At 39.9% G+C, this 24,898-nt stretch overlaps 3 protein-coding genes and 1 long non-coding RNA gene across 6 annotated transcripts; 1 reads left to right on the forward strand and 3 right to left on the reverse strand.

The window, feature by feature from the left end:
* Positions 1–3: 3 nt before the first annotated feature.
* On the reverse strand, positions 4–5,478 carry LOC109853233. Of its 2 annotated transcripts, XR_002250095.1 has the most exons (3): positions 5,316–5,478; positions 1,430–4,130; positions 4–1,184 (listed from the first exon to the last, which is right to left on the reverse strand). It is a non-coding gene; the product is annotated as an uncharacterized LOC109853233 (long non-coding RNA). The 2 variants fall into 2 exon arrangements; XR_002250094.1 differs by lacking the exon at positions 4–1,184 and having other exon boundaries at positions 1,379–4,130; positions 5,316–5,475.
* LOC109853232 lies at positions 4,137–5,309 on the reverse strand. Its single transcript, XM_020425124.1, has one exon. It carries the CDS (start codon positions 5,207–5,209, stop codon positions 4,733–4,735), a length of 477 nt encoding a protein of 158 aa, XP_020280713.1. The 5' UTR covers positions 5,210–5,309; the 3' UTR covers positions 4,137–4,732.
* A 1,737-nt stretch (positions 5,479–7,215) lies between the features above and the next one.
* On the forward strand, positions 7,216–13,060 carry LOC109853204 (ubiquitin carboxyl-terminal hydrolase 45). Of its 2 annotated transcripts, none has more exons than XM_020425086.1 (13): positions 7,216–7,707; positions 8,161–8,291; positions 8,378–8,565; positions 8,692–8,857; positions 9,081–9,248; positions 9,358–9,579; positions 9,708–9,970; positions 10,321–10,535; positions 10,692–11,187; positions 11,425–11,722; positions 11,894–12,163; positions 12,277–12,458; positions 12,768–13,060. In XM_020425086.1, the coding sequence occupies exons 1-13, from the start codon at positions 7,623–7,625 to the stop codon at positions 12,838–12,840; spliced, it is 2,757 nt and encodes a 918-aa protein (XP_020280675.1). In that variant the 5' UTR covers positions 7,216–7,622; the 3' UTR covers positions 12,841–13,060. The 2 variants fall into 2 exon arrangements, with proteins under 2 accessions (XP_020280675.1, XP_020280674.1); XM_020425085.1 differs by having other exon boundaries at positions 7,217–7,707; positions 8,158–8,291.
* A 927-nt stretch (positions 13,061–13,987) lies between these two features.
* Positions 13,988–24,833, reverse strand: LOC109853205 (endoribonuclease ZC3H12A). The gene is made up of 7 exons (XM_020425087.1): positions 24,425–24,833; positions 18,967–19,273; positions 18,327–18,867; positions 17,090–17,375; positions 16,616–16,946; positions 16,124–16,391; positions 13,988–15,982 (listed from the first exon to the last, which is right to left on the reverse strand). The coding sequence occupies exons 1-7, from the start codon at positions 24,440–24,442 to the stop codon at positions 15,628–15,630; spliced, it is 2,106 nt and encodes a 701-aa protein (XP_020280676.1). The 5' UTR covers positions 24,443–24,833; the 3' UTR covers positions 13,988–15,627.
* Between the last annotated feature and the right edge of the window lie 65 nt (positions 24,834–24,898).

Raw genomic sequence — 24,898 nt, forward strand, 5'->3', positions numbered from 1 at the left:
CACACACACACACACACACACACACACACACACACACTCACTCACTCACATACACTTTGATAGAAAAATATTTTACTGAAACATTACTGAATTATATGTTGAAATCTATAACAGTTGATATAAATCTATATCACTTTCGTCCTGTAAAATTTCATATTATACAACGAAAACGTCAATAAAAACTTCGGTATAAAATACGTATTAAAATAGCAAGTTACTTTTAGTAAAAAGTTTGATTTATACTGGAAATATATATTCAGCAATGTTTCGTACTTTCACTTATAATTTCACTGATTTTTCACGAGAAATTTCTAACAACAAATTTAATAAGAGCAATCTTCAAATAGTACAAATCTTTAAGCGATGATAGAATACAATAGTTGTGAAGTTCTCTGCCAGAAACGATCTTCAGATAATATAATCTTCAATGATGATTCTTCTTCTAACGTAAAAAGCTCGTCTACTAAAAATAGATCTTCAATTGATGTCATCACGTACCAGGAATCATCTTTGGACAATCTGATCTTCGAGTGATTATCTATATAATAGAAGTTCGTCTAAGAAACAATCTTCGGATAATTTAATCTTTAAGTGATGATCCATATAATAGAAGTTCGGTCTATAAGAAACAATCTTCGGACAATCTAATCTTCAAAAGTGATTTATCTATATATAATAGAAGTTCGTCTAAGAAACAATCTTCGGATAATTTTAAATCTTTAAGCGATGATCCATATAATAGAAGTTAGTTGTTGGTCTATAAGAAACAAAATCTTCGGATAATTTAATCTTTAAGTGATGATTCCATCAAATGAGAAGCTCGTCTAACAGGAATGATCTTCTGTTGATGATATCTTCCGAGTTTGAAGCCGCAACCGTCATTTTCTTCGAGAGTTGTGAATGTTGCACTTCACTTTGGTTACGATCAAAAGCAGCCTCTTGCCAATTGTGATGATATTTTTGCATGGTGGGTGTAACACGAACTTACATCTGACGAATGACCTGTTTCTTGATAGCTCTACAGCCTATATCGATCCACGGATCATCTTAAAAATTGGTAGAACTTCCCGACAACTTCCTCTCTTACTGGCGGTATGCGGATTCATTTATACAGGACAGCAAGAAATCTATACAGTTTTAAGTGGGCCGGTGTCGCATACGCAGTGAAAGCAAATAGAAAGTACCTACAATACGAGAAAGAACAGTGCCGCTCACATCCTGTATTTGAATCATATGAACATTTGTGTATATCTCAATCATATAGGTAACGTCTACGTACAAATTTGTATAAAAAATACTTGTAGCATAAAAACTATGCAAGAACGAACGAACGGGCCCCCTTACTTTGTTGTACTTACATAGATTTGACTTTTCTTTCTTTTTTTTTTTTTTTTTTACTTTAGTAGCTCGCGGGCTCCATTGTACTTACAGATTTAGTTCCTCTTAACCTCTCTTTTATCTGTAGATCGGGGCCCGGCAAGACTGTATGCCACTTCACGCATGTCACCGCCGTGTTGTCGCGCATGCGTTAAAAAAGGGGAACTCGTCTACCATCATTGTGAAGTGAACTCCGAAATACTAGGAACTGCTCAGACCTACGTCTTCTTTGACATTTCTATTAGCAAACAAAGTGAACACCTTGATGATTCGTGATTTTTCCGGAAGGAGATCAGCCCGTGAAAATTTCCGAGAGATTTCCAAGCCCGATTTTCCCGCTTTAATAGCCTCTGCACATCTATCCGAGCAAGGGTCGATCCGATCCTCTTCAACACCAAACCGATTTTCTTTTCACGATATTGTTTCTCTACAACGAAACAATTCTTCTACACATGAGAAACCCCCCCCTCCCCCAAGTATATATATATATAAACATATATATATATATATGGAAACCACAATCAATCTCATCTGTATTATGTGTGCTACTTAGGTGTTTTTCATTCCTATACTATTTTTCCTCAGTGCAAGTTATCCATTTTCCTTCCAGTGCTAAATTTTGAGTTTTCTAAATTTCAAGATGTCTTAATTCCGAAAGCTTTGGATAGTTTTTCTAGATATTCCTAGAGACGGGAAGAGCCCTTGGAATTCCTGAACGCTTGAGTTTTTTTTTTCCGGGGGTTGTTAGATCCTCGAATCTTCAGATTCTACAGATAAACTCGACAATACACTTGGAAAAAAAAAGACATTAAAAAGCACAAATTATCTATTGGTAATAATAAACATATTTCTACTTAGATTGAGATCAATGTTACCGAAGAGTGAGACAACCTAATATTTCCTTCTTCTGTTCTGAATATATACATATAAATCACACTAATATAACATACGTCTCTTTACACATTTACTCTCCCGCCAGCAATTTATCGCATTCCCCACATCTGTTTTAGAATCTTCAATATTTCAGTCTCCAAACACATACTCAGCTTCAAACTCTAGAACATATGCATTAACATCCTATCGCGTTCTCTACATTTGTTCGGAATCTTCAATAATACTTCACATTCTTCAAACATACTCATCTTCAAACTCTAGAACATATGAATTAACATCCTATCCTAGATGGGACGGGGGTCTTGACATGACCAAAAATGATGAAATTTATCAAAATATATTATGACAACAAACGCATATATATGTTAGAGGAAAAAGCATGTCGGCAATTTTTTTTTCTTAATAGATTCCCATGTTTGCATGGTTAAATTACCTTACACGAGGTGTACGTACGACTCTTGGCATGGCCGAATCTCCATATAAATTGGAAACAAATCTTGTTTCAATGAGAATTGATTATTATGAATTTGGGAACACACCTGGTCGTCTGAGGTAAAATAGAAGCTCACTACGCGAGACGCTTCTCAATGTTTTGCAGTTATGACGTGTTTGGTGTTATAGCGGCTAGTGATCTAGTGAGCCATGCGCCGTTCCTCGTTCAGGGTGCAACTATCACATAGGAACGAATTTACATTTAAATTTTAAATAGATTCCAAATCGATCAATTTGATTTTAATTGGTGAAATAAAGTATTCGTATGTGTAGCTACGGAACAAAGCCCTTTAATGTTGTTCTTGCGGTAAAAATCGCCAACAGTACAAGGCCTGTGGTCATCGATCCAAGTTTGCACGCTTGCTAGGATGCCTCCCTCCTCTAAAAGCAAAGACTTTTCCCTTCCCTTTTCATTGAGATAAGAATATACTACCCCTCGCTTGCCTTGTTCGCTTTCCGTTTTACTGCGATCTTATAGGTACGTTTTTAAGCTGCCGCCGCCGCCGCCGTCGCCGCCAACGACGACGATCTTGTCGACAACCTTCTAAGTTCTTAGGACTCTATTCAGCATACTGAAAAGGATCGACACAGTACACATATTAATACTTTGTCACGCATATATAAACAGAGAAATTAAGAAAGAAAAATGGTTTTACTTGGGTTACTTGCAAAACATATTTATTTTCATACGTCTTTGTAACAACTTCCTCTTCTAACATATAAAAATTCTAGATCACAGTTTTTTATTTAAGTATCTTATACAGTAAAAAAAATTTGAAATATCACAATGGTTTAGATATTTACATGAGATCATCTTCCTTGTTGCATTCATCCTTAACAGTGTAGTTTTATAGAAATTTATACTAATATGCTAAGGTTTGGTAGGCTGTGTATCAAATTTTACAAACACGAAAAAAAAAAAAAAAAAAAAATCAGCAACTTTATACAAAAAATTTCAATTTACAAATGATTAATTTTCCTAATTTCTTTTTGCTAGTTACATCTTTTCAAAAATTATTACACAAAAACTTAAATTCTTTGGAAACATTATCACAATGTAATTACAATACTGATGTAACTTTACAAGAAATGTACAAATAGCTTTATATAAAATTATTTAGTCTTTTTCTCCGTTCTCTATAAATACTGTATAAAAAATTAATCGACTAGTTTGGAAACTTCAAGAGAAAATGGTTTCGATACAGTTTACCGAACCAGTCCGATGAGAGGCTGCTATACAATGAAGGACGGAGTGCGAAACGGAATCATCTCCCGAGATAATCCTGGCTTGAACCTGCATTACAGCAATTCTTTGTCTCTCTTTATCCCTGTCTCTTCATGTGAATCCGCCATCTCAAATGGTGAGACTGCAAGTAAAAAATACCCAGATATATATACCGGGGTAACAACAAGACTAAAAATCGCTGCGCAGCGCGCACAGGTAGGTAGTAGGTGCTGGTTTTGTGAACAGTGAAGATTCTCTTAAATGTTTCCGTAGATTTATCTTCTGCAATGCACTTCTTTGGAGTTGACTTTGACGTCAATTTGTATCATTATGGTTAGGTATAATATGCATGGCATCTAACTTTGTACGATGATATGTGGCTTGATGGTATTAATGGAACTAGCGAACCATCAATATCCACACGTCGCGAGACTTTGTAGATTTATCTTTCGACAATGATGAAACAAGATAAATATATCTGTAGAACTGTCTTACCATGTCAAGTCTGAATAAAGTTAAATAGTTATGGAAACAAAACTTGCATGCGGTGATTCTTAACAGGTGCTGACTTGCTGATTTTTTTTTTTCTTCTTTCGTCTCGTCGCAAAACAGATTGTTGTTGCAGATAATATGAATGAGTGAAGTCGCAGAGGTATGAATATCAGTCTTTGTAGTTAACGAGCTTGAACACATCCAGGCCAGTCATATTGCTTCTACAAAGCAGCTTCTAATTTGCAAGTTTTGTTACCGTTGTACAATCGTTGGTTTTATTTCTCTAAGTTCCAGCAGAAAATTATCCAGACTGGTAAGATCCTCACACAGATCTTTCTCCTGCCAAAATGTATTATGTCTCGCGTCGACATCTTTGGTTCTCTCCAATTCTTCTTCGACAATATTGTACAACCCACAAGCACCATAGTTCACTCCCTTGAGCAGACGTTTTCTTACTTTCAACCAGCGATTCAATCTGGACAACTGTGTGGTACGCAGTTCGTATTCCGCATTATTCAACGCGCGAGTCAGCACAGCCTCCACACGGAGGTCACGCCTGGGACTACGATAGCATTTCAATTTTTTGTTACGTACGTTGGTGATCCACTTGGAAAGTAGTTCTGTGCGGCTTGGTTTGCCGATTTCAATCTCGTGCGGTCGATCGCAAGAGTTCTGCGATCTTTCTTCAATCACGGGTATGATCATGTCCATTGTTATATGCGGCGCCATTTTTTTTTTGTTACATAATGAAAAACTAACGTGTAATCTGGACGGAGTGTTCGTCCTGCGACGACGTGTGTAATAATTAAATATAAACTAATATTGTTCAACCAACCTGTATCTGGCTCGCGCGACTTTATCGACGATTCGCGCTTGCTGCGACGAAGGATTTGAATAGGATGTGCGACCACTTGCCAGGCCAGGAAAATTTTTGACGCGCGTACACGAGCGAGATACGTCTGCACCATTGAGAGTTTGGGAACGGAGGCGCGGCCGCTTAGGTGGGGCTTTATATACCCAAGCGAGTGCCCTTATGGTGTAACACTCCGCGCTGGCGTGCGAAGTAGTACCCCGACAAAACCACGAAATTAACTTCGACGTCGCGTGTTTCTCGATAATTGCGCAACGCGGTTTCTTAATTCGTAACGAAACGCGTCGTCGTGGAATAAATTGGACGCAAATTAACGTTCGCAAATCAAAAATCGATGTATCTGCGCCATCGGGTCGTCGCGTAGGAATGTGTCGCGCGGTCAGTCTCTTCCCCTTAACTCACGTACGCAACTGCGCTTTCCGTTACAAATATAATTCTTTTCGACGTTGCCACGTCTCCGAGAATGTGCAATGAAAAAAAAAAAAAAAAAAAAAAAAGAACAATTGTCCGAATTCGTTCCACTGTTCTTCTCCGATTATTTTTTAAGTGCGACTTGAAACACGTCTTGGAAATGTTTATGAAAAACTAAATTAACGAATCCATGCGAGTGTGTTTTCAGGATTTTTCGTGCGCGCACGCAGAAGCGGCGTTGACGAAAGAGAGCAGAGAAATTTGCTTTTTTTTATTGCGCAATAAGTCCGAATCCACGATCAAGCGAGATCAAAGATTCGTCGCAATCGCGTCTCGGTGTATTTGAAACAAATTATTTTTACAAGATCATAAGCGACCATAAATGACCACAAACGACGTAATTGAGACAATCTTCATTTGTACATGGACGTATATGTGATTTTTGTTCAAAGAGAAATTCAAAGCCAAAATTGTTCAGTTATATATATATACATATATATATATATATTTACTTTATTTACTTATTGGCCAAAAAAATCTCTGTTTCTCGACTCTCACATATGTGTGTGCTCGATTCTTTAGGTTTTTTTCCGTTCTTCCATCGAGAACACGGAGGATTTCCCGTTTGAGGAATTTCCTCACGCGTGTTCGACGTACACACGTGTGCGTGATATCGAATCGAGAGATTGATATATCTTTGATACTCGAGATCTCTGTGATTTATTTTGCAACGCGGTCAAAATTTATATACAATCTCATTGAGATTGCTAAATACACGCTTTATAACCTTTTCGTGAATTCCAATTCTTCGCGAGAAGAATAAATTTACTCGCGCATTAGAATCGCAGATTCTCGCCTCGAACAATTCTCAGTTCGAGGCGCGCAAAAGCAAGGCATGTAAAAAAAAAAAAAAAAAAAAAAAACGAAAAAATGGACGAAACGACGTAATTAAAAATGTTCGCAATATACGTGTGTGTTCGAGTATACGTGTGCTGGTGTGTTAAAAACGTCACGTACACACGAATCGATTGGCACACGCTGACGCAAGTCAGATGATGCGTCATTTGAGGAGAGAGAGTTTCGTACAATCTTCCGTCTTTTCTTATTACGTTAAGAAACGGCTCAAAATAGCGCAGCCGTTACGGTATACACCCGGTGGTCTCTTTTGTGACGTTCCGACCGGATTCTCGGTGAATGACGATTGTTATTGTTATTATTAATTGCCACCGACGCGCTTGGCGAAAAAAAATTAATACACTTGAAAAAAAAAAAAAAAAAAAAAAAATACGATCGCATTTTTGATTCAAAGACCGAGGTCTTGTCCAAAACCGGTTACATTGGTCGATCAATTCAATTGCGTCGACGCAATTGGTCGATTCCACGAGAAAAGTTCCGTGGAATTGACCGCAGATTTTCGATGGAGACGAGCCTTAAAGTAACGTCGCTGCGAGAGCATTGCGACAATAATTGTTGAAATGTAATGGAAGATCGTAACTCGTGATTTGTGTAGTCGAAGAAATTCGGAATGTGAGAAAATTTGTGGGAAACAGCGCTTCTTCGTGCGTCGTCGTCAATGCCCGTTGAAGAGGGTTGGGAGGAAGGTGCGGTGTTGTATACCCCCTCGACACACAGTGGTGGTGTATTCCGAAACAGTTTATCCTCGACTGTTGTTCGCACGCGCGCGCGTGGGCCGAGTTTCCACATGGTTTTTTTACGCACGAGAACTTTGGAGTTGAGTTGACGAACGAGGAGTAGAAGAGAGTCTTCGTTGCGTGGCGAGCACAAGACAACAACAGACACGTGAACGACGACAAACGGACGACGGAAAACGTTCACCACGTTCGAGTTGTGCGCGCAGAGATGAGCAAGAAACGTAACAGACAGCCAGATGCGAATCCCGACGTAAGCGAGGCTTCAACCGAATCCTGCGAGGAAACCAGCGCAGGTTAGACGCCTTTGTATATTTCACACCCACAAATAGGGATTTCCTTAAACGAGCAACCGCGAATTCCGAGAAATTAGCGAAACGAAGAAGAAGGCGAGAAGAGAGGAGGAGGGCAGAGGAGAGACGTTTGAAAATTCAAATATTTTTAAATCTCTTTATCCCATTTAAATGGACCGAATACAGAATCATGCACGCGCACGCACACACACACGCACGCACGCACGCACACATAAGTTAGTTACATAAATATAAATTGTAGAAATCTTCAAAGTAAGTTAAAACAAAAGCCTATTAAGATCTAGAAGTTATATAAAAAAGAGTAACTTTTGCGATTTAACAAACTTAAGCATAAATCTTTTGTTTATGACGTCTACAAATTATTACATATGGTTTGTACATTTTTCACATACGTGTGTGTGTGTGTGAATAAGATATGTTTTTAATTATCAGCAGGTACAAAATGTCCGCATATACCAAAAGCTATTAATTTGAACAAAGTGAAGAAGAACTTGAAGAAAACTGGTATAGGAGGCGATTGCTTTACGTGCAGGAAACAAGAAATAGATTCGAACAAAACAACTGAGGTGTAGTAAATAATAAGCTATTTAATCGCAGAAATATATATTTTCTGAATGTTTTGAGCGTAACTTGAAGTTATTGAAATTTACAGAATGATACCTTCAAGCTTTTGTGGATTTGCCTTCAATGCGGGGAACAAAGCTGCGGTAAGGAACAAGAACAACATGCCATACAACACTATAGAAAACCACATAGTGACTGCCATTATTTGGTGACCGATACTCACCAGTGGAATGTTTGGTGCTATCAATGTGAAACTGAAGTTCATCCCAGCAGCAGGTAATGTCTATGCATACAAATAATACACGAGTCGTCTCTTGTTATATTGTTCAGAAGGAATTGTTTATTTCACATTATATTACGGCTTTAAACATATAAAAATATAAATGACTGTTGTTGTTTCAGAAAAAAGTTGTTGGAAACTGTTGAGTTCATCAAAAAGTGTGTTGCACTTCCACCACTAATACCTCAATCATCAAAAACACCAACGGTTCAGTGCCAAAATGAAGTGATAACAAATGTAGAAGAGACAGAGAAACATAAGATATTAAACAATCTTCCTAAAATCGGAGTATGCACATTTCTTATTTCAAGTTTTATTCAAAATATCGAATTTTCCTACTTTTGAAAATTTCATATAAATTTCTACGCACTGTAATACATTTTATAAAAAATGTAATACATTTTAAATACTTTAAGTGATATATTATTATTATATATATATATATATATATATATATATATATATATATATGTTAATAATGTGCAATAATTTTTTCAATTTTGTACTTCAGGGATTGACAAATTTAGGAAATACTTGCTTTTTTAACGCTGTGCTTCAGTGTTTAGCACAAACTCCGTATCTAGTAAAGGTGTTGGATAATTTACGTTTGCCTGGACAGAAATTTGTTTTGCCAGGTGGAAAGCACAAGCTTGTCGATTCCGAGGACGAAGTGGAATTAGTATGTTACGTTGTTTGTCACATTATCACATTTTGCATTTAGGTTTTCACGGAGGAAAGTTAATTTCTTTTGTTTTATTAACACATCTACCTTAATTCGTTTTGTTTAGCCTCCAATCGAAGGGACTTTGGAACGTTGGGGTAGTTTCACTTCGGTTCTCTGTGAAACTTTAACAAAAATGCACAACACCAGTGGCCATCAGACTTACACGCCTTCAAATCTTTTGAACAAACTCAGGAAAAAAACTACACAGTGCGTGGACGGAGGTCAACACGATTCGCACGAGTTACTCCGACACTTGTTGGAAATAGTACGGAATGAAGATCTTCGAGTAAGCGAATAATTATCTAAATGCTTTTTTTTTTTTCATCAATCTTGCTGTGTTATCGGTGTTATCTGTTGAAACGTCTCTTGCACTGAAGTGTGTGTTATATATAAGTGTTATATATTGACTTGCAGAGATACCAGTTTATAATTTTGAAGGAGGTCGGTCTCAGCGGAAAGACCAAACCCGATTGCGTGGAGAAGAGCCTAAAATCGCGTGTGAAATTTTACGGCAACCAAGCTAGCACCCGACTGCTCGGTCCGGAAGCGGTATTTCGCGGCGTGCTGGTATCCACTCTGGAGTGTTTGGACTGCCACCACTCGTCGCAACGTACCGAACCGTTTTTGGATCTGAGCTTGCCGGTCACGGCGGACAAGCCACAACCGCCGATTTTAAAGTAAGTGCATTATTTTTTTCTCACTCAGTTGTTGCAACAAATGTTATTACAATTCGATTCACAAAGGCGACCGCACGAAATGCGAGAAGTCCGCGTTCGAATTCTGGCTTTTGTTTTTTGTTTTGCAAACGATTTGTTTAATTTCAGAATAGAAAATGAAGGATTGTTTTTATATCGAGATCGAACATCCGACATAGATTCGGTCAAATTGAATTTAACTTGTATATTACACACAATATGTATCAATTTGCACGTAAAAAATATTTTGTTTTCATCCAGCGTTTGGTTCTTACTGGCTTTTATTATTTCTCTCGCGTAGTTCATAAAGTAATATTGTGATTTTGATATAGAAGAAAAAACAACGAAAACGAGGACGCCTTCGACATGATGAACGTCCAGCAACGCGATTACCAAGCTTCCAATTCGCCTTGGAAACATTTGGCGGAAGCGGTGAAAAAGAAAAAAAATCGTAAAAACAAACGACATGAAAATCACAATAATTACAACGCGTCAATGGATCCGGATAATCCGGCGGAAGAAAACAACGATAGTGTTCTGAAATCAGGTTTGTTTATTTTCGGTAGACATTCTATCAAAAGTTTAGAATATGTACATATTACTGTGAGCAAGAACAAATAGAAAAAATTAAAAATTTCTAAAGTGTCTTACTTGTAAATTTTAAGGAGCAAACTTTTATACAAAAAGAACTTGTTCTTTACAGAAGAAAGCGATGCCGATGTGGAAGATAATATCGAAGTAGATAATTCTCATCCGGAAATCGGCGAATCCGGATACAGCTCGGAAAAAGCGTCCGCCGTCGCGAGTCCGATATCTCCCGCCAATCAGCATCACCATCATTCGAATAACGATTTGAATGGTGACATCAACGCTGCTAGCGCGGAGGACGGTAATCTGGACAACAATTTGGACACGACACAAATTAGACACCTAGCCAACATTAGCGCATTACCTAGTCCTAGTCCAACTGACGTGTCCATGACAGATTTGACTCAGATCAAAATATCGTTAGAAAAATCAGACAGGAATGTCGGCGCGGTGAGTTCCGAAAACGAGGCGTCCACCACAGCGTTATCCTCCTCCATGATCGTCAATTCTGACATGACGAGCCCCGAGGCGCCTACTGCGAGCTTAAGCAGCTCTGCCGCTTCTAAGGAAAGCCCTACTAGTCCGATTAACGGCGACGAGGTCAAGGAGAGGTAGACATTAATCCTTTTAACTCCCCAAGTTATTTTGGAATCGTGGAGGTCGTGTGATGGCTTTCAAGTTTATAACTTTTGGACGTGAGAATGAAAGAGTTGAAGTGTAATTGACGATGTTTAAAACGATTGTTTATCGTAAATAATGCCGACATATTTAAGACAATTGTTTGTCGTATTCTTTTAAATTTCTCAAACATGTAAAATTATCAAACTTCTTGATGGTTTGTTTTCCAGATTGGACAATGTCGAAACGTGGATGAAGACCGCTTTGTCAAAGTGCAATAGAAGGAAGTACAATAATAGAACATCTAACGGAGACGATCCCGAGGAGCAAGACTTGTGCAATGAAGTTGGCAATATAATGGCGGGAATGTCCAAGTTGGGAATTGCCGGACATCAATCTCCTGAACGATATGCAACCAAGGAGGGCGAATGTTCCATAGAATCGTGCTTGAATCAATTCACCGCTTTAGAGTTAATGACAGGAAGCAACAAAGTTGTCTGCGAGGCGTGCACAGCTCGCGAGAAGAAGGTAATTGAAATTACAAGAGAAGGAGAAGATAATTTTTTTGAAATTTCTATACGCCAGAGAGAATTAGTTTTAATTTTGTTTTCGAAACGCGCGCGACAGCACTCTAATGTAAATAAAATTCAATTAATGCGAGAAAAAATAACAAATAGAATAAAAATAATAATTCTTCAGAACCACGAAGGCTCGTCGAAAATGGTATGCACTTCGAGTACGAAGCAGTATCTCATTTCACAAGTACCTCCGGTATTGATTCTTCATTTGAAAAGATTTCAAACGCAGAGAGTTGGTTTCCGAAAAGTTTTCAAGCACGTGTCGTTTCCAATTCTGTTCGATTTGGCGCCGGTTTGCAAGAATCACAAAAAACCACGACTCTACTCGCTTTACGGAGTCGTCGAGCACAGCGGAACCGTTCACGGTGGTCACTATGTTGCTTATGTCAAGGTAAAAAAAAAAAAAAAAAAAATTAAACAACTATGTTTTGTCACACACGTCGTAATTCATTAAAAAATTATAAAAAGTCAAGAGTATACTCAAAAACTTTTGTGTTTTCGTAGACAAGACTGCCATTAGCACCGGACGACCATCGGTGGAGTTTTCTTCCTAAAGATAAAAACGCTCAACCGAATGACGAGTCGAATAACTCGAGCTCAGATTCGGAAGGAGAAGAAGCTTCGGCGAGAGCTGCTTCCGTTATAGAACCACCACCTGGAAAATGGTATCATGTGTCCGATTCTCGGTAAGATTGTCTCTGTCGTATATATAACGTTTTTTTCTGATTTAGAAAAATATCTGTATTGCGAGTAAAGTTAAACTCACTCTTTTAAGCATAAAAACTCGGTAGCTATGAAAAATTCATATTATTTTAAGATACGACATGTTAAAGAAATACTAAGATATTTTGAAACTTATTTAAAATTTTTTACGGCACACAGAACTTTTTCTAATTTACAAAAGTAGTATCTGAACTGTAATAAATATATATATACAATTTAAAATGTAATTAATTCAGAGAACAATTACGTAAAGTTTTCTGTTTCTGTTGCAGAGTGTCGGAAGTAGACGAGAAAACAGTGCTGAAAAGTCAAGCGTATCTCTTGTTCTACGAAAGAATTCTTTGATTCGTCAGAGAGTCCAACAGGATCAAGAATCGACGAAGTCGCGTTCGCATTTCCGTTACTCAACCAAGAAAAAGTGAAACAGAAAAAGAGAGAGAGAGAGAGAGAGAGAGAACACAGAGACTTCTAATGAATTTTTTAATTCTGCAACTTCTAGCGTCATTTTGCGCTCTTTTATGGAATATATTACATTATAATTGAAAATATATTCAAATCATTATTACTTGCATGTAAATTATTACTTGCTCGATGTGAGATTAACGGGATCTTCGAATCCTTTGATCCTCAAAACCTACTCTGCTCCGCGCAAGGTTTATATTTTTATTATATTGTTTCAATTGAATAACATATTGTACATGGTTGTACTAATTTCACACAATTCTTGAAAAATCTTTCTCCTGGATAATACTAATTTACAAGACGTACCAAACACGCGAAGAAACTTTTTACAATAAACTTGCGGTACACAAACAATTCTGTTATAACTTGATTGCAGCTTGGAAATGTGTAATCAGATTGAACTTAAATTTATCAAATTGAAATTAACAGTCAACTTGTCAACATCATTTTTGACTTTTTTTTCATTAGTTCTGAATAAATGATTTGTCACGACAGTGTTGTATGTAAAACTGTAGAAAACAGACCACTGTTATATATTTACATTATTCCTCTATATATAATATATATATATTATATATATAATATATATATATTATATATAGAAACTAAAAATATATTGATAATATAGCAATTACAGCGTAATTTATATTTTTTAATAATTTTTAAATATGCGAAATGTATAGCATGTGTGACGCGATCTCTTATCCTCCAGATTTAAAATTACGCCATCAAGAAATTTTTCACATGCGCAGTGCGGTAAAACGTTAATGCGAACAAGTTACTTCTGTTGTGTTATTATTGTGAGTAATGATGATGATGATGTATACACGTGATTGCATTTATAATAAAGTTATCGCGATAAATAATTCGTTAATCACGCAAGTATCTTTTTTTTTTTTGTTTTTCAACCATCTTGGTTTACTCTTCGACTTTTCCGGCGAAACATCCGATAGAAGTTTTTGTACTTTGCTCCGAACGGAAGGTTTTGTTATAAAAAGTTACATCCGTATCGGTAAATTGTTCTCGTATCTTTTTTTTTTTTTTATCTGTACACATATATTACCAACACTTTTTATAAAAATATTTTAATCCTCGGAATTTCTAATTTACCTCTTCTGGCTTTCTCTCGCAGTTCTAAACACAGGTCGACCTTTCTTCACGAAACATAGGACAAGACGATGGATATTGGGAAGTTTATATACAACTGTGTGTTCTTCAATATGAGACAAACTATCATAAAAGTATAATATATGTATATATTAATTAGTCTTTTCGTACAATTTGCACGATATCGTGTATATGTAATTAACTTTGTTTTGTATCTTGCTTACACATACATACGTACGTATGTGTGTATGTATTTTATATATATATATATGTATATATATATATAATATATCAATAAGCTACATTAATATCGCCGGGAGCACGCGTATATACAATATACATGTACGTGTATAATATATATTTGCTCCTAAAAGAGATTTTCCATTAGCGGATATACACCCCGTATGTTACATATGGGATGCTGTTATACGTAAAATGCCGCGGTATAATAACGCCTGAATTATTGATTCGATATGACAGAGGAAAAAACTTTTGTCGTGTTTGTGACGTGAGAAAAAAAAGAAGATGTATATTTTTATTTCATCGCGTGCGTACGTGCAAAAAAAAAGTTTTATCCCCCTATCACGTTAAAAAATCGTCTGCACTTCAGGCATTATTTTTAACGGCTACAATATACATATATATATTAACTATGCATGTGTGTGTATACATACAGGCTTTTCATAATTCACAGCCGCTATATGCGAACAACCGCCACTCACAGTATCATCTCGCGCGCGAAGTGCAAAAGTGTTCTAGTTTTCTGAATTAATAACGAGAAAAAAAAAAAAAAGAAAAAAAAAAGTTTGCAACAATTTCCCGGTTCGGGAAATATACAGATCGGTGAAATGCGAGATGACGTTTGGCGAGTTTGTAGTCAAGAAGATAGAAAGTCGATCGGCTCAATGTGAGACGATGGATCATCGATAACAAATCTTTTGTTCATTATGGTATTTAAAGTAGAGATAATAAGTATAGATCCTCTCACCCGTTTTTTTTGTTTTCCCCGCGAATAATGTAATAACGAACACTCGTATTTTTTTTTGTTTTTTCGTTTTTTTTTTTTTTAATGCCCTAAGCTAACACGCTCGTAAACGCGCAGTTGTCGTTTCTTTTTTTTTTCCATTATTTATTCCCACGCAAACGTCTAAACAAGACGTCCGAGTTTCTACGAAGATTCTTTGTTTACGTTATCTGGATTGTTAATTGTCACACATCTCTCGCGTTCTCTGTCACAAAATATTGCTAGCTCTCGGTTAGCAAGAGGAAAACGCGCTGAAAGGTTTTTACGATCTGACATCGTAAAAACTTTTAAACATGCAAACGTTCCAAAAACGCTTCCAAATCCTAAGAATCAATCCGTGACCGTTTCGATCAATTGGAATTTTTTTAACGCGTAGTTTTTCCGCCAATTGCCGAAGTATCTCGTCTTCCGCAAATATATTTATTTTGTAACATTGTTGTGTGTAATATCCACGCGAAAAGAAATAATATCGTAGACCAAAGCGAGTCAATATTCGGAAAGCGATTAATTCGCGTGTAATTCGCGATCGCGTTGATTATCTAATTTTTCGGAAACATTGCCAGAATGGCGGCGCAAATCTGCTGCGGGTCGGTTTCGTGGGGATGAAGCGCCATCACGGTCTGCACTTGTTCTTCCGGAAAAATGTTGGCGAGATGGTAGTGCAAGCGACGTCGGGCGTCCTGCACCTGCGTTCCCCAGGGTATGTGCAGGTTCGCGGACTGCGACGACGCAGGCAGCAGATTCAGCTGAGGATCCGAAGTGCCGAGCCTCTGAACCCGCGACGGTGGCATGACAGCGGTGCCGTGTGGCGGCCAGGCCATGTAAGAGTCCGGAGCGGAAGCTATGCGCGTTACGTGCTGGTGATGATGCTGAAGATGATCCGGATGGTCCCAACTGAAATCACAGATATTTCAAAAACGTGCGAGCTGATTTATATTATATAATATTTTTGTATTAGTTTTTGTTGAAAAAATTGGGAGAAAAAAAAAAAATAAATTCAATTTACAAATAAATTTTCAAATCGATTGGTTGTACCTTATGGCGGTGACTGGATACGACGACTCGTTGCTGGTGTGTCTTGTCAACGGACGGTGTTGCATGTTGGAACGCGAAGAAGCGACGGCTGACGATTGTTGTTGCTGTTGCGGCGGCTGACTAACTCGCTGTTGTGGCTGCTGATATCGTCTGAGCCGATAAAGCCGCGGATCGCACGACGGGTTCAAAGTTAATTGTCGTTGCAATTTACGATGCATATTTCCCGGTTCCGGCTCGGAATTGTTGACTCTCGACATAGTCCAGTTCACTGTAGAAATATAGTAAAAACACGAGGCTCTCGTTAGAGCTAAGTTGTTTAATGATTATATTTAAGCAAAATAAAAATTTTATTACGAAATTTATACAAAATAACTTATTGAAGAATATATAAATAATATACATAATAATAGATAGCGGTCTTTGTATATTATCTTGTTAAATAATTTATAAACAATAACGAGTTGTTCGTGTTGTTCTTTGACGGATTGTTACCTTCGGGGTTCTGTGTAGAGGTCATTTGCTGGCTGTATATGGCGGGACTAGTTACGGGTAAATCTGACGTAACATTTTCTACCGATTTGCTCTTTGGAACGGACGACAAGGATGAAACAACGCTCGGCGGCACGCTCGATCTGGCCTTGCACAATGGCGGATGTTGCGAAGAAACCGATACGTTGGTGGACGGTAACGGCAAACTCAAACTGGGCCCGCGGGCCTGTAAGTGTCGCTGCGCGTGCTCGACCAGTCGTTCCGTCACGGATTTGTGCGGATGCGAACCTCTCTCGGGATGCCGGAACTTGCACTTGTTACCGTACGTGCATTTCTACAAAAGAATTCACAACGAACGAGAACGTTCGCGATTTTTTTATTCCCACTGATGAGAAACGCGCATTTGTTTTTTTTTTTTCATTCGTTGAAAATGTTTGTTTTTTTTTCTCACACTAGAGAAAATAAAAATCAAATTACCTTGGCGTAGGGACACGGAGGCGCGGGATCGACTCTTCTCGGTGTTGTCCTGAGAAAATTCTCCAGAGTGGGTCCGCTTCTTCCGAGCGGATCGTCCGGCGGCATGAATCGATCGTTCACGAAACTGTACATCAGAATTCTCTCCTCGACCACTCGTCTGAATTCCGGATTCTCCTGCGCCAGATCCCGATAGTTATCGTTGCTGACGACAATACCGTCGACCTCCGCGGCCAGCTTCAGAATATATCGGTCGTCGTAGCACACCATCCGCTTCCCGCCCACCAATCTGCGAGCAAGGCACGTGTAAGTCGCGAACGCACATAGAACACTTGAAGAAAAATTTATGTTTTCATCATAAATAAATATAACGAGGATCACATAAAATTAACATCGCGCCCAATACACACGTCCGACTAGAGAATTCTAATGTGTCGATTGATTTGACGAACAATTTTTTTTCTTTCGTGTTTGTAAAACGTTTTTTCTCTCAATTTGCATTCTCGTTCTCTTGATACACAATTATTATCGCGATTCGCGAAATCAAACGATTCGATTTCCGTAACCTCGCTGCGAGCGAGATACACCGAGAAGAGCAGCAAAAAGACGAAAAAAAAAAAAAAAAAGAAAAAAGAAAAAAAGCAGAAAAGGGGAGATGGAAAATCCTTGAGACTGTTTGAGTCCGCGCGATAGATCAATGCGTGAAGCCGGTTATTCCAGCTCCTGATAATATTAGTCGGTGGCAAAGCAAGTCTGGTGGAGAATCTAAACGAGAGATATCTCCGCTCTTGACGTTCTCTCGGTTTTAAATCTCGTGTCGTAATTCTCTCTCTTTCTCTCTCTCTCTCTCTCTCTCTCTCTCTTTGTTCTCTCGGTTAAAATTAAATTATCCTCTTTTAATTTTAATAAATAACTACACGTCCTGTTTTTGGACCAATCTCTCACCGTAAAATTGTACTTTATCTTTTTACGCGCGTGTAATTTTATTTATTTGCTTTTATCCTCACGATAAAAAATTAATAAACGATTGTTGATCAATTTGAAGGACTTGTTTCAAACAAAAAGAAGCGTATTGAAATAAAACTCTCGTTACATATTTTAATGCGCATTGCATCAATTTTAGGCGCGTGTCTTCTTGCTTCTGACGTCATCATTCAAAATAATTCTGCTGCAGCGAATATACGTACGTAAGAACTTTAACGAATCAGCTCAATCTTCCCGAAGTATAAGCTGCACTAACCTGGATGGTGTAAACACCAGCAAGCGGTCTCTCTCGAGTTCGCTCAGTATTTCCTGATCGACGACCGGATTGTCCGGTCTAGAAGCTTCTTTTCGCCACTTGGGCACGAAAACGGTGATCTCCTTGTGACCTCTGGCGCGGAACCAGTCGACGCAGATCTTGATACCGCGACAGGAAAACACCTCCTTGTTGCCGTGGCTCATGGCGACGTTGCTGCCGTCGATGACAACGGGCCTCAAATCAATCGACGTGATTGTGTTCGTCGTCATCGTCGTTGTCGTCGTGGTCGTTGTCGTCGCCGCCGTCATCGTCGACGCCAAGATCGACTCCCCGCTCCTGTCCGTGCCCGCGTCAGCGTCCAATGCGCCGTCCTGTTCTTCGGAACTGTCGTTGAATTTCGGAGAACAGGTCGCTCCGAGCTTGATCAGCTCGGCCAACAGCTCGTTCTGACCCGGATCTGGTCCGAGCTTCTGTAGAGCCGCCTGTACCAATCTTTCGGTGTAGCCCAGCTTCAAAGCGAATTCCACGCGAGCGATGTAACCTGAAGGGAAATAATTGTTTATCGATATACGAAAGTATATTCACATTTTGAGTGATCTTCATGTTTTTTTTTTTCAAGTTTCCTCGACGGGACTTTTACCTGGACTCTGCGTAGGGGACGGTCCCTGGATGGTGACGTACTCGGCGAACTCGGCCGCCAAAGTGTCGGAGGTAGTGCGAGACACGTCCGAATGTGCCGCCGGATGTGACACCTGCGATGATTCCGTAGAACGCGGACGTCGCGTCACCGACATCGTCGTTGTTGTTGTTGTTGTCATCGTCGTTGTCGTCGTTGTTGCCGTCGCCGTGGTCGCTGTCGCGTCCTCGGCCTCGTAGTCGCTGTCGTATGACGAGTCCTCCGCGTCCGGCATGCTATTTGCTCCTAGAACTGTACAGTCCACGTATCTCTGAAACGAACGCAACAAAAAAGAAAATTCTTTAATAAAATGAGAAACCGGGGAGAAAGAGTGAGAAAATATGTATCAACACGGAGCAACCGCAAATTGAATAAAAATGATAAATAAGTAATCACAATCAGCGATACTTTGGATTTAGAAGAGCGATTGTTTGCGCGATAGGTGGCAATAAATGGCGAAACAACGCGGAAACGAGCGATTTGCAAGTTGCACCGGCCACAGTGTCGACAAGCAAATAACAAGCAATCTATACTCCACTTGACTCTCGGTTCTATTTCCTCTATCGCTCGTTTAACGTTCCGTTACTTAACCGAGTCCTCGTTAGATTTTTACAGGTTTGACCTAGCCCGCGATATATATAACATATATATATATTACTGCATCCACTTTTCCGTCGTCGAATATCAGCGGTGACCCAATTATGTTCGTTCGAATTAGCTCGCTGATCGAGTGCACGTTTGTGGATTGCGCGTCTCACACAAACGGAGAGAAGAAACGCGATATCGCAAATATAAATTAAACAAATTAACGAATTTTTAGCGAGAAACAAACTGTGCAAAAACGATTCGCAATAATTTCGAAGTTCATTTATTTTCGAACGCACACACGAACTGCATAATTTCGCAATATTTATTATCGCAAACGCGAAGATGCGTTAAATTTGTACATTTTTCTTTTTTTTTTTTTTGGATTGTATTTGTGTGATGTAATAAAAGTCGGGTTCGGTTCGAAGATGAGAGAAAATTTGCGTGTGTGTGTGCGCGCGCGCGCGCGCACGATTCGTCTCCGGTTCAAGAAATTATCGTAAACGGGGCATAGCTCTCCCAGGTTGGCGGATGTAACCATTAGCGGAGATCTAGGTGAAAGCAGAGAGACGCGAGGGCAAGAGAGAAAGACTTCGCGTGTAGCGGTTATCAGGGCCGCCTATGCTCCGACCGGCGGCGGCGGCGGCGGCGGCGCGACAGAACGACGTAACGTTACAGGTGTAAAGCGACAACAAAATGTTTCGCATCGTGTGCGCCTGCAAAACGCGCGACGACAACAGGTGAGAGACACTACGCGCAACAGGTAAAAAACCACTATACGTGCAAAAAACAATGTAATTAAAATTTATATATATAATTATTGTAAAAATGCATACGTAAAATTTTTAAAAACATTACTTATTTCACGGAATATTTTAAATTGTTAATTCTCTCTGCAAATAATATAATATGTTCAATTTTAAATCGAACTCCGAAAACATGGGTCTCCCAGACCCACTCAGAAATTGCGCATCAACGTTTCTAGAAAAAATTCGTTCTGTTTTTCGCTTATATCTTCGAAGCTACTAAAGTTTTTCAATTTGTTTAATTTTTTTTTTTTTATCGACGCAGAGTCGTTCAATCTTTTGATTAAAAAAAAGAAAGAAATTGAAAAAATATTGGATTTTTTTAAAGTCGCGTGGACTTCACAGACCCAGTCTTTATAAAAGTTCTTCTCTAAGTGTTATTAAAGTGCCATATAATGAATCGTCGTCTCAACTTGCATTTTTGTGGTCGCGGTGTGTTGCGTCATGGGATTTGCCGGGAGATTTCGTTTCGGGTTCTTTCTGAGCGCGTAATTGTTTTGATGTCGAAATTTCCAAGACGCGACAAAATCAAATCTCTCGCGTCTCTTTCGCGCGATCAAAGTTGTTAGCGAGAATTTTTTTTTTTTTTTTTTTACGTGTGTAAAAACACCACGCAACAATTTTTATTGTTTTTCGGAACGCGCGCGAATTCTTCGGCGCGGCGTGCGAGACTAGGCACAGAAACGTGACCACCGTGAAGCGCGCGTAATGGTTTTTTTTTAATACAAGGTATACAGCGCAATAATTCTGTTAGAAAGTCCGTGAAAAGATAGATCAACCGGAAGACGACGATTTTCCCAAAGAAAGTTCTTGTCGCTCTGCCATACTTTCTCTCCCGCGCGTTCTCTCCCCCGGCGACATTTATCATTCGCTTTTTAACGAACACACATCGAGTGGTTTGTATATGCACACAGTCACACACACACCTAAAATTGTGCGAATTAATTTTTTGATCATTGTACTCTCATAAAATTGAACTTTTTTTTTAAATAATGGCAATATAACGTGGAAAATACAAAATTAAAAATGTGAGAAGAAAGGATGCAGTGTCTGCGCGTCCCTCTCTTCCTCCTCTCCTTCCTTTTCCAAATCACTACTTTTTTTTTATATTGTTTCCTCAGATCTTGTCTATTATTTACAACGTTTGTATACGGGAGTGAAGTATTTTTCACACACAATGTGTGCGCTGCGGTCCGTCTTCAAATATTCCCGAAACTGGTTCCGCGACGCGTTCGCGCTGAGGACACGTTAAAAAGAAAAGGAACGGCGAGGAGAAAAACAGAAGGAAGAGACGCGGTCCGGGAGAGATACCGGTATATCATCAAACCCCAACTAATTTATTCTGATGTCGGCTCGCGCGCAAGTCAGGCTATATAGGATGTGTGTTACAGGATACGCGCGCGTACGCATATATGTATTATATATCGTACAGAAGAGAGAGAGAGAGAGAGATAGATAGATAGAGAGAAAGAAGGATCTTGCACAATCTCTACGTCATATACTTTGTAACTTCATTTTCGACTCGTCTCACGTATTTTGTATTTCCAACAATTACGACATTTTTCATTCACTTGCGAGTTACATTCGTTACTCAACGTTACACACAAGGTTTGTTGTTTCTCCTCTCTCTTCGCTATAAAAACCATATAAACAAAAAATGCATTTAATATTATTTACTCGTGCGCCGTCACCTCTCATCGCGTTACTTTATTATTAATCACCCAGCCAAAAAAAAAAAAAAAAAAAAAAAAATACGTTCGCGGAACATTCAAACGTCCGTATTTTTTTATCATCATCGAAACGCGAACGGTTTTCTTTTTTATGACGTGCGTAACGCGAGAGAAGAAAAAGAACGTTCATTCATCTCCGACGCCGTGGTTGACGTTTTTTTTTTCTTTTTTGGTTGGAAAAAAGTTCTCGAAACGATGTATACGTGTGTGTGTGTGTGTGTGTATATATATATACGGAATCGCTCGCATAATAACGTCTCGACGACGTCGAGAAAATATGCGGGAGTGCATTGGGACTAAGTGGGTCAATATCAATGGAGAAACTCTTCGCGATGAGCAAAGCCGACGAGCGAAGTTGTCGTCGTCGTCTGTGTTACGCGACTTGAAGATAATTTTCACTTGTGCGATTACACCGAAATGATAAAAAAAGTTTCGCGCGCGTGCGAGTTATATTTATTGGTGACGATGTGTCAAAAGCGCAACGTTGTGATATAAAATTCAGGTTTCCCCCCCGTCCCTCGTTTTACGCGAGACTTCGGGGATCGATCGGATTAGCAACAAGTTTCTCGATTGAAAATCGATCGATGTCCCCCCCGGAAAGAGAGAACGTACAACATCCGCTCGTTTGTGCGCGCGGTATAGTCTCTTGCGCGCTTATTATTCCTCATCAAAGGTGTGGTGTGTGTGTGTGTGTGTGTGTATGCGCGCGAGATTCAACCGGACTCGACACACTTCCAATCCGAGCGCGGACCGGTGCGAACCGCCGAGTTTCGAATGATTAATGCGAACCGATCGCGCGCGCGCGCGCGCGGCTGTCCACTTTGCCCGTACTCTCTCGCGATTGCGTGAAAGGCCAGAACGTCAAGTATTCCAACCCGGAAGCGAGCCTTCGAGAGCGCGCGCGCGCGCGCGCACGCGGCACGTTCACCGAGATCGCGCGCGCGCGAGCGATCGACCGCGCGCCGATTCGTTCTTTTTTCGTTTCGGATATTATGCATTACGTCCGGGAACACGTACATATATCCTCGCTTTTCCGTTCTTGCCGTGAGTAAGGGAGCCGGCAAGAACGTTCGTTAATTCATTTCGAAGCGACAATCGTTTCCTCTTCTTCACCAAGAACATTGAGGAACTTTATCGTTTTTTGTCTCTCTCTCTCTCTCTCTCTCTCTCTTTCTCTCTCTCGATTCGTATCTATGTGATAAGTGAATTAAAAGTGAGAAATTCCCGAATCCCGCGTGAGAACCGCGAGCTCAAGGAGTCTTCGAGCGATATATATCGTTATCGTTTGTTCAAGCGCGTGACAAAAATTGTTTACGCGTGAGAGGCGAATGACGCGCTTATATTACATTACGAGGAAAAACTCACAGCCCCCGGGGTCGCTTGTTGTTGTGTTGCGCGCGCCCCGTTATCAGCGATATCGAACGACCAATTAGCGACCGAGCGATGACTCGATTATAAACCGGATGACAGCTAATCGCCCGGATAATTATAGTCACGTTTAACGTCAGACCGATTACGGTATGTAACATCATCACGCCACAAAATGGGCGAAAGCGCGCGAGCGCTCGCGCGCGCGCGCGCGCGTGTTGAGAAATTTTAGCATCCGGTAGAATAATTACACAGTCCCTTCCTTTCCTCCCCTCCCCCCCTCGCTACTCTTTTGTTGTGCACGAGCGTAGAAATAGAGAAAAGAATTTAGAAAAAGCGTGCAAAATTGTGCGGAGAAGGCCGTTTTTCTCGCGCGTCAAGAGACTTTTCTAGATGTATTTTTTCTCACGCGCGTGTTTACGTTCTTGATTAAATTAAAACGAGCAAAAGAGATCTCCCGGACACGTCTAACGTTCTCGATATCTCATCGTTTTCTCAACAATGTAAATTCGAAAAAATAAAAAGAGGCGCGTCAACACGGGATCGCGTAACGTCATCATCAGGTAACAAATTAACGAACAATCGTTGAAACGAAGAAAGTTGAACGAACCAGAGGAGGAGAAGGAGGAAAACCTCAATGTTCTCAGAAAACAAAGTTCTGTGAATGAGAACAATCATGTTTGAAAATAAAACGTTCTCTTTTCCAAAGAAGTCGAGAGAAAAAGACAGAAAGATATACATTACATACGCGTATAAAAATTAAAAATCTCTAAAAATAACACAATTTTCAACAATCTTTAAATAACAAACAAACAAATTCCACGTTTCAATGACCCGCGCGACTCGGACATTACATTCCGGATGCGTTACTTGTCCGAGAATCGCACGACGACACACAATAAGAAATCGACAGCTAGATCCGGCAAGGCTCACCTTTCCAGCGACCGTCATCTCTCGTGCCGTGGATCGCGAAGCGTAGATCCTTCTCACGTATGTGTGTGTTGTGTGTTTGTGTGTGTATGTGAGAGAGCGCGCACGTCTGTGTACGTATAAAAGAGGGAATCAACCGCACGAATGGGAGCGGCGGCAGCGAATTGCACTTTTCAACCGAGCAAACGTTGCTCTCGTTGCAACGACAACACACTCCGGTCCCGCGAAATTTATACCACGCACTCGTCGAAGCACCGATCTTCGTCCGCGGTCGCGGGTAAAATCGCGCGGTTGTGTCTATCACCGAGTTTTTAAAGAAGTCGCGGCCGCAGTGTGCGCCGCTGCCAGTCGACGACGTGATCGCGGCGGGGGAAGGGAAAGGGACGGGAGGGACACGGGGTCCGTGGAGGATGCGGGGATCAACGGAACGGACACGCACGATCGCGACGACGTCCGACAAGTGAATGGAGCGGTCGC

This window comes from Pseudomyrmex gracilis, unplaced genomic scaffold (genome assembly GCF_002006095.1).
Source record: "Pseudomyrmex gracilis isolate BER0280 unplaced genomic scaffold, ASM200609v1 scaffold_45, whole genome shotgun sequence".
NCBI classification, from domain to species: domain Eukaryota; kingdom Metazoa; phylum Arthropoda; class Insecta; order Hymenoptera; family Formicidae; genus Pseudomyrmex; species Pseudomyrmex gracilis.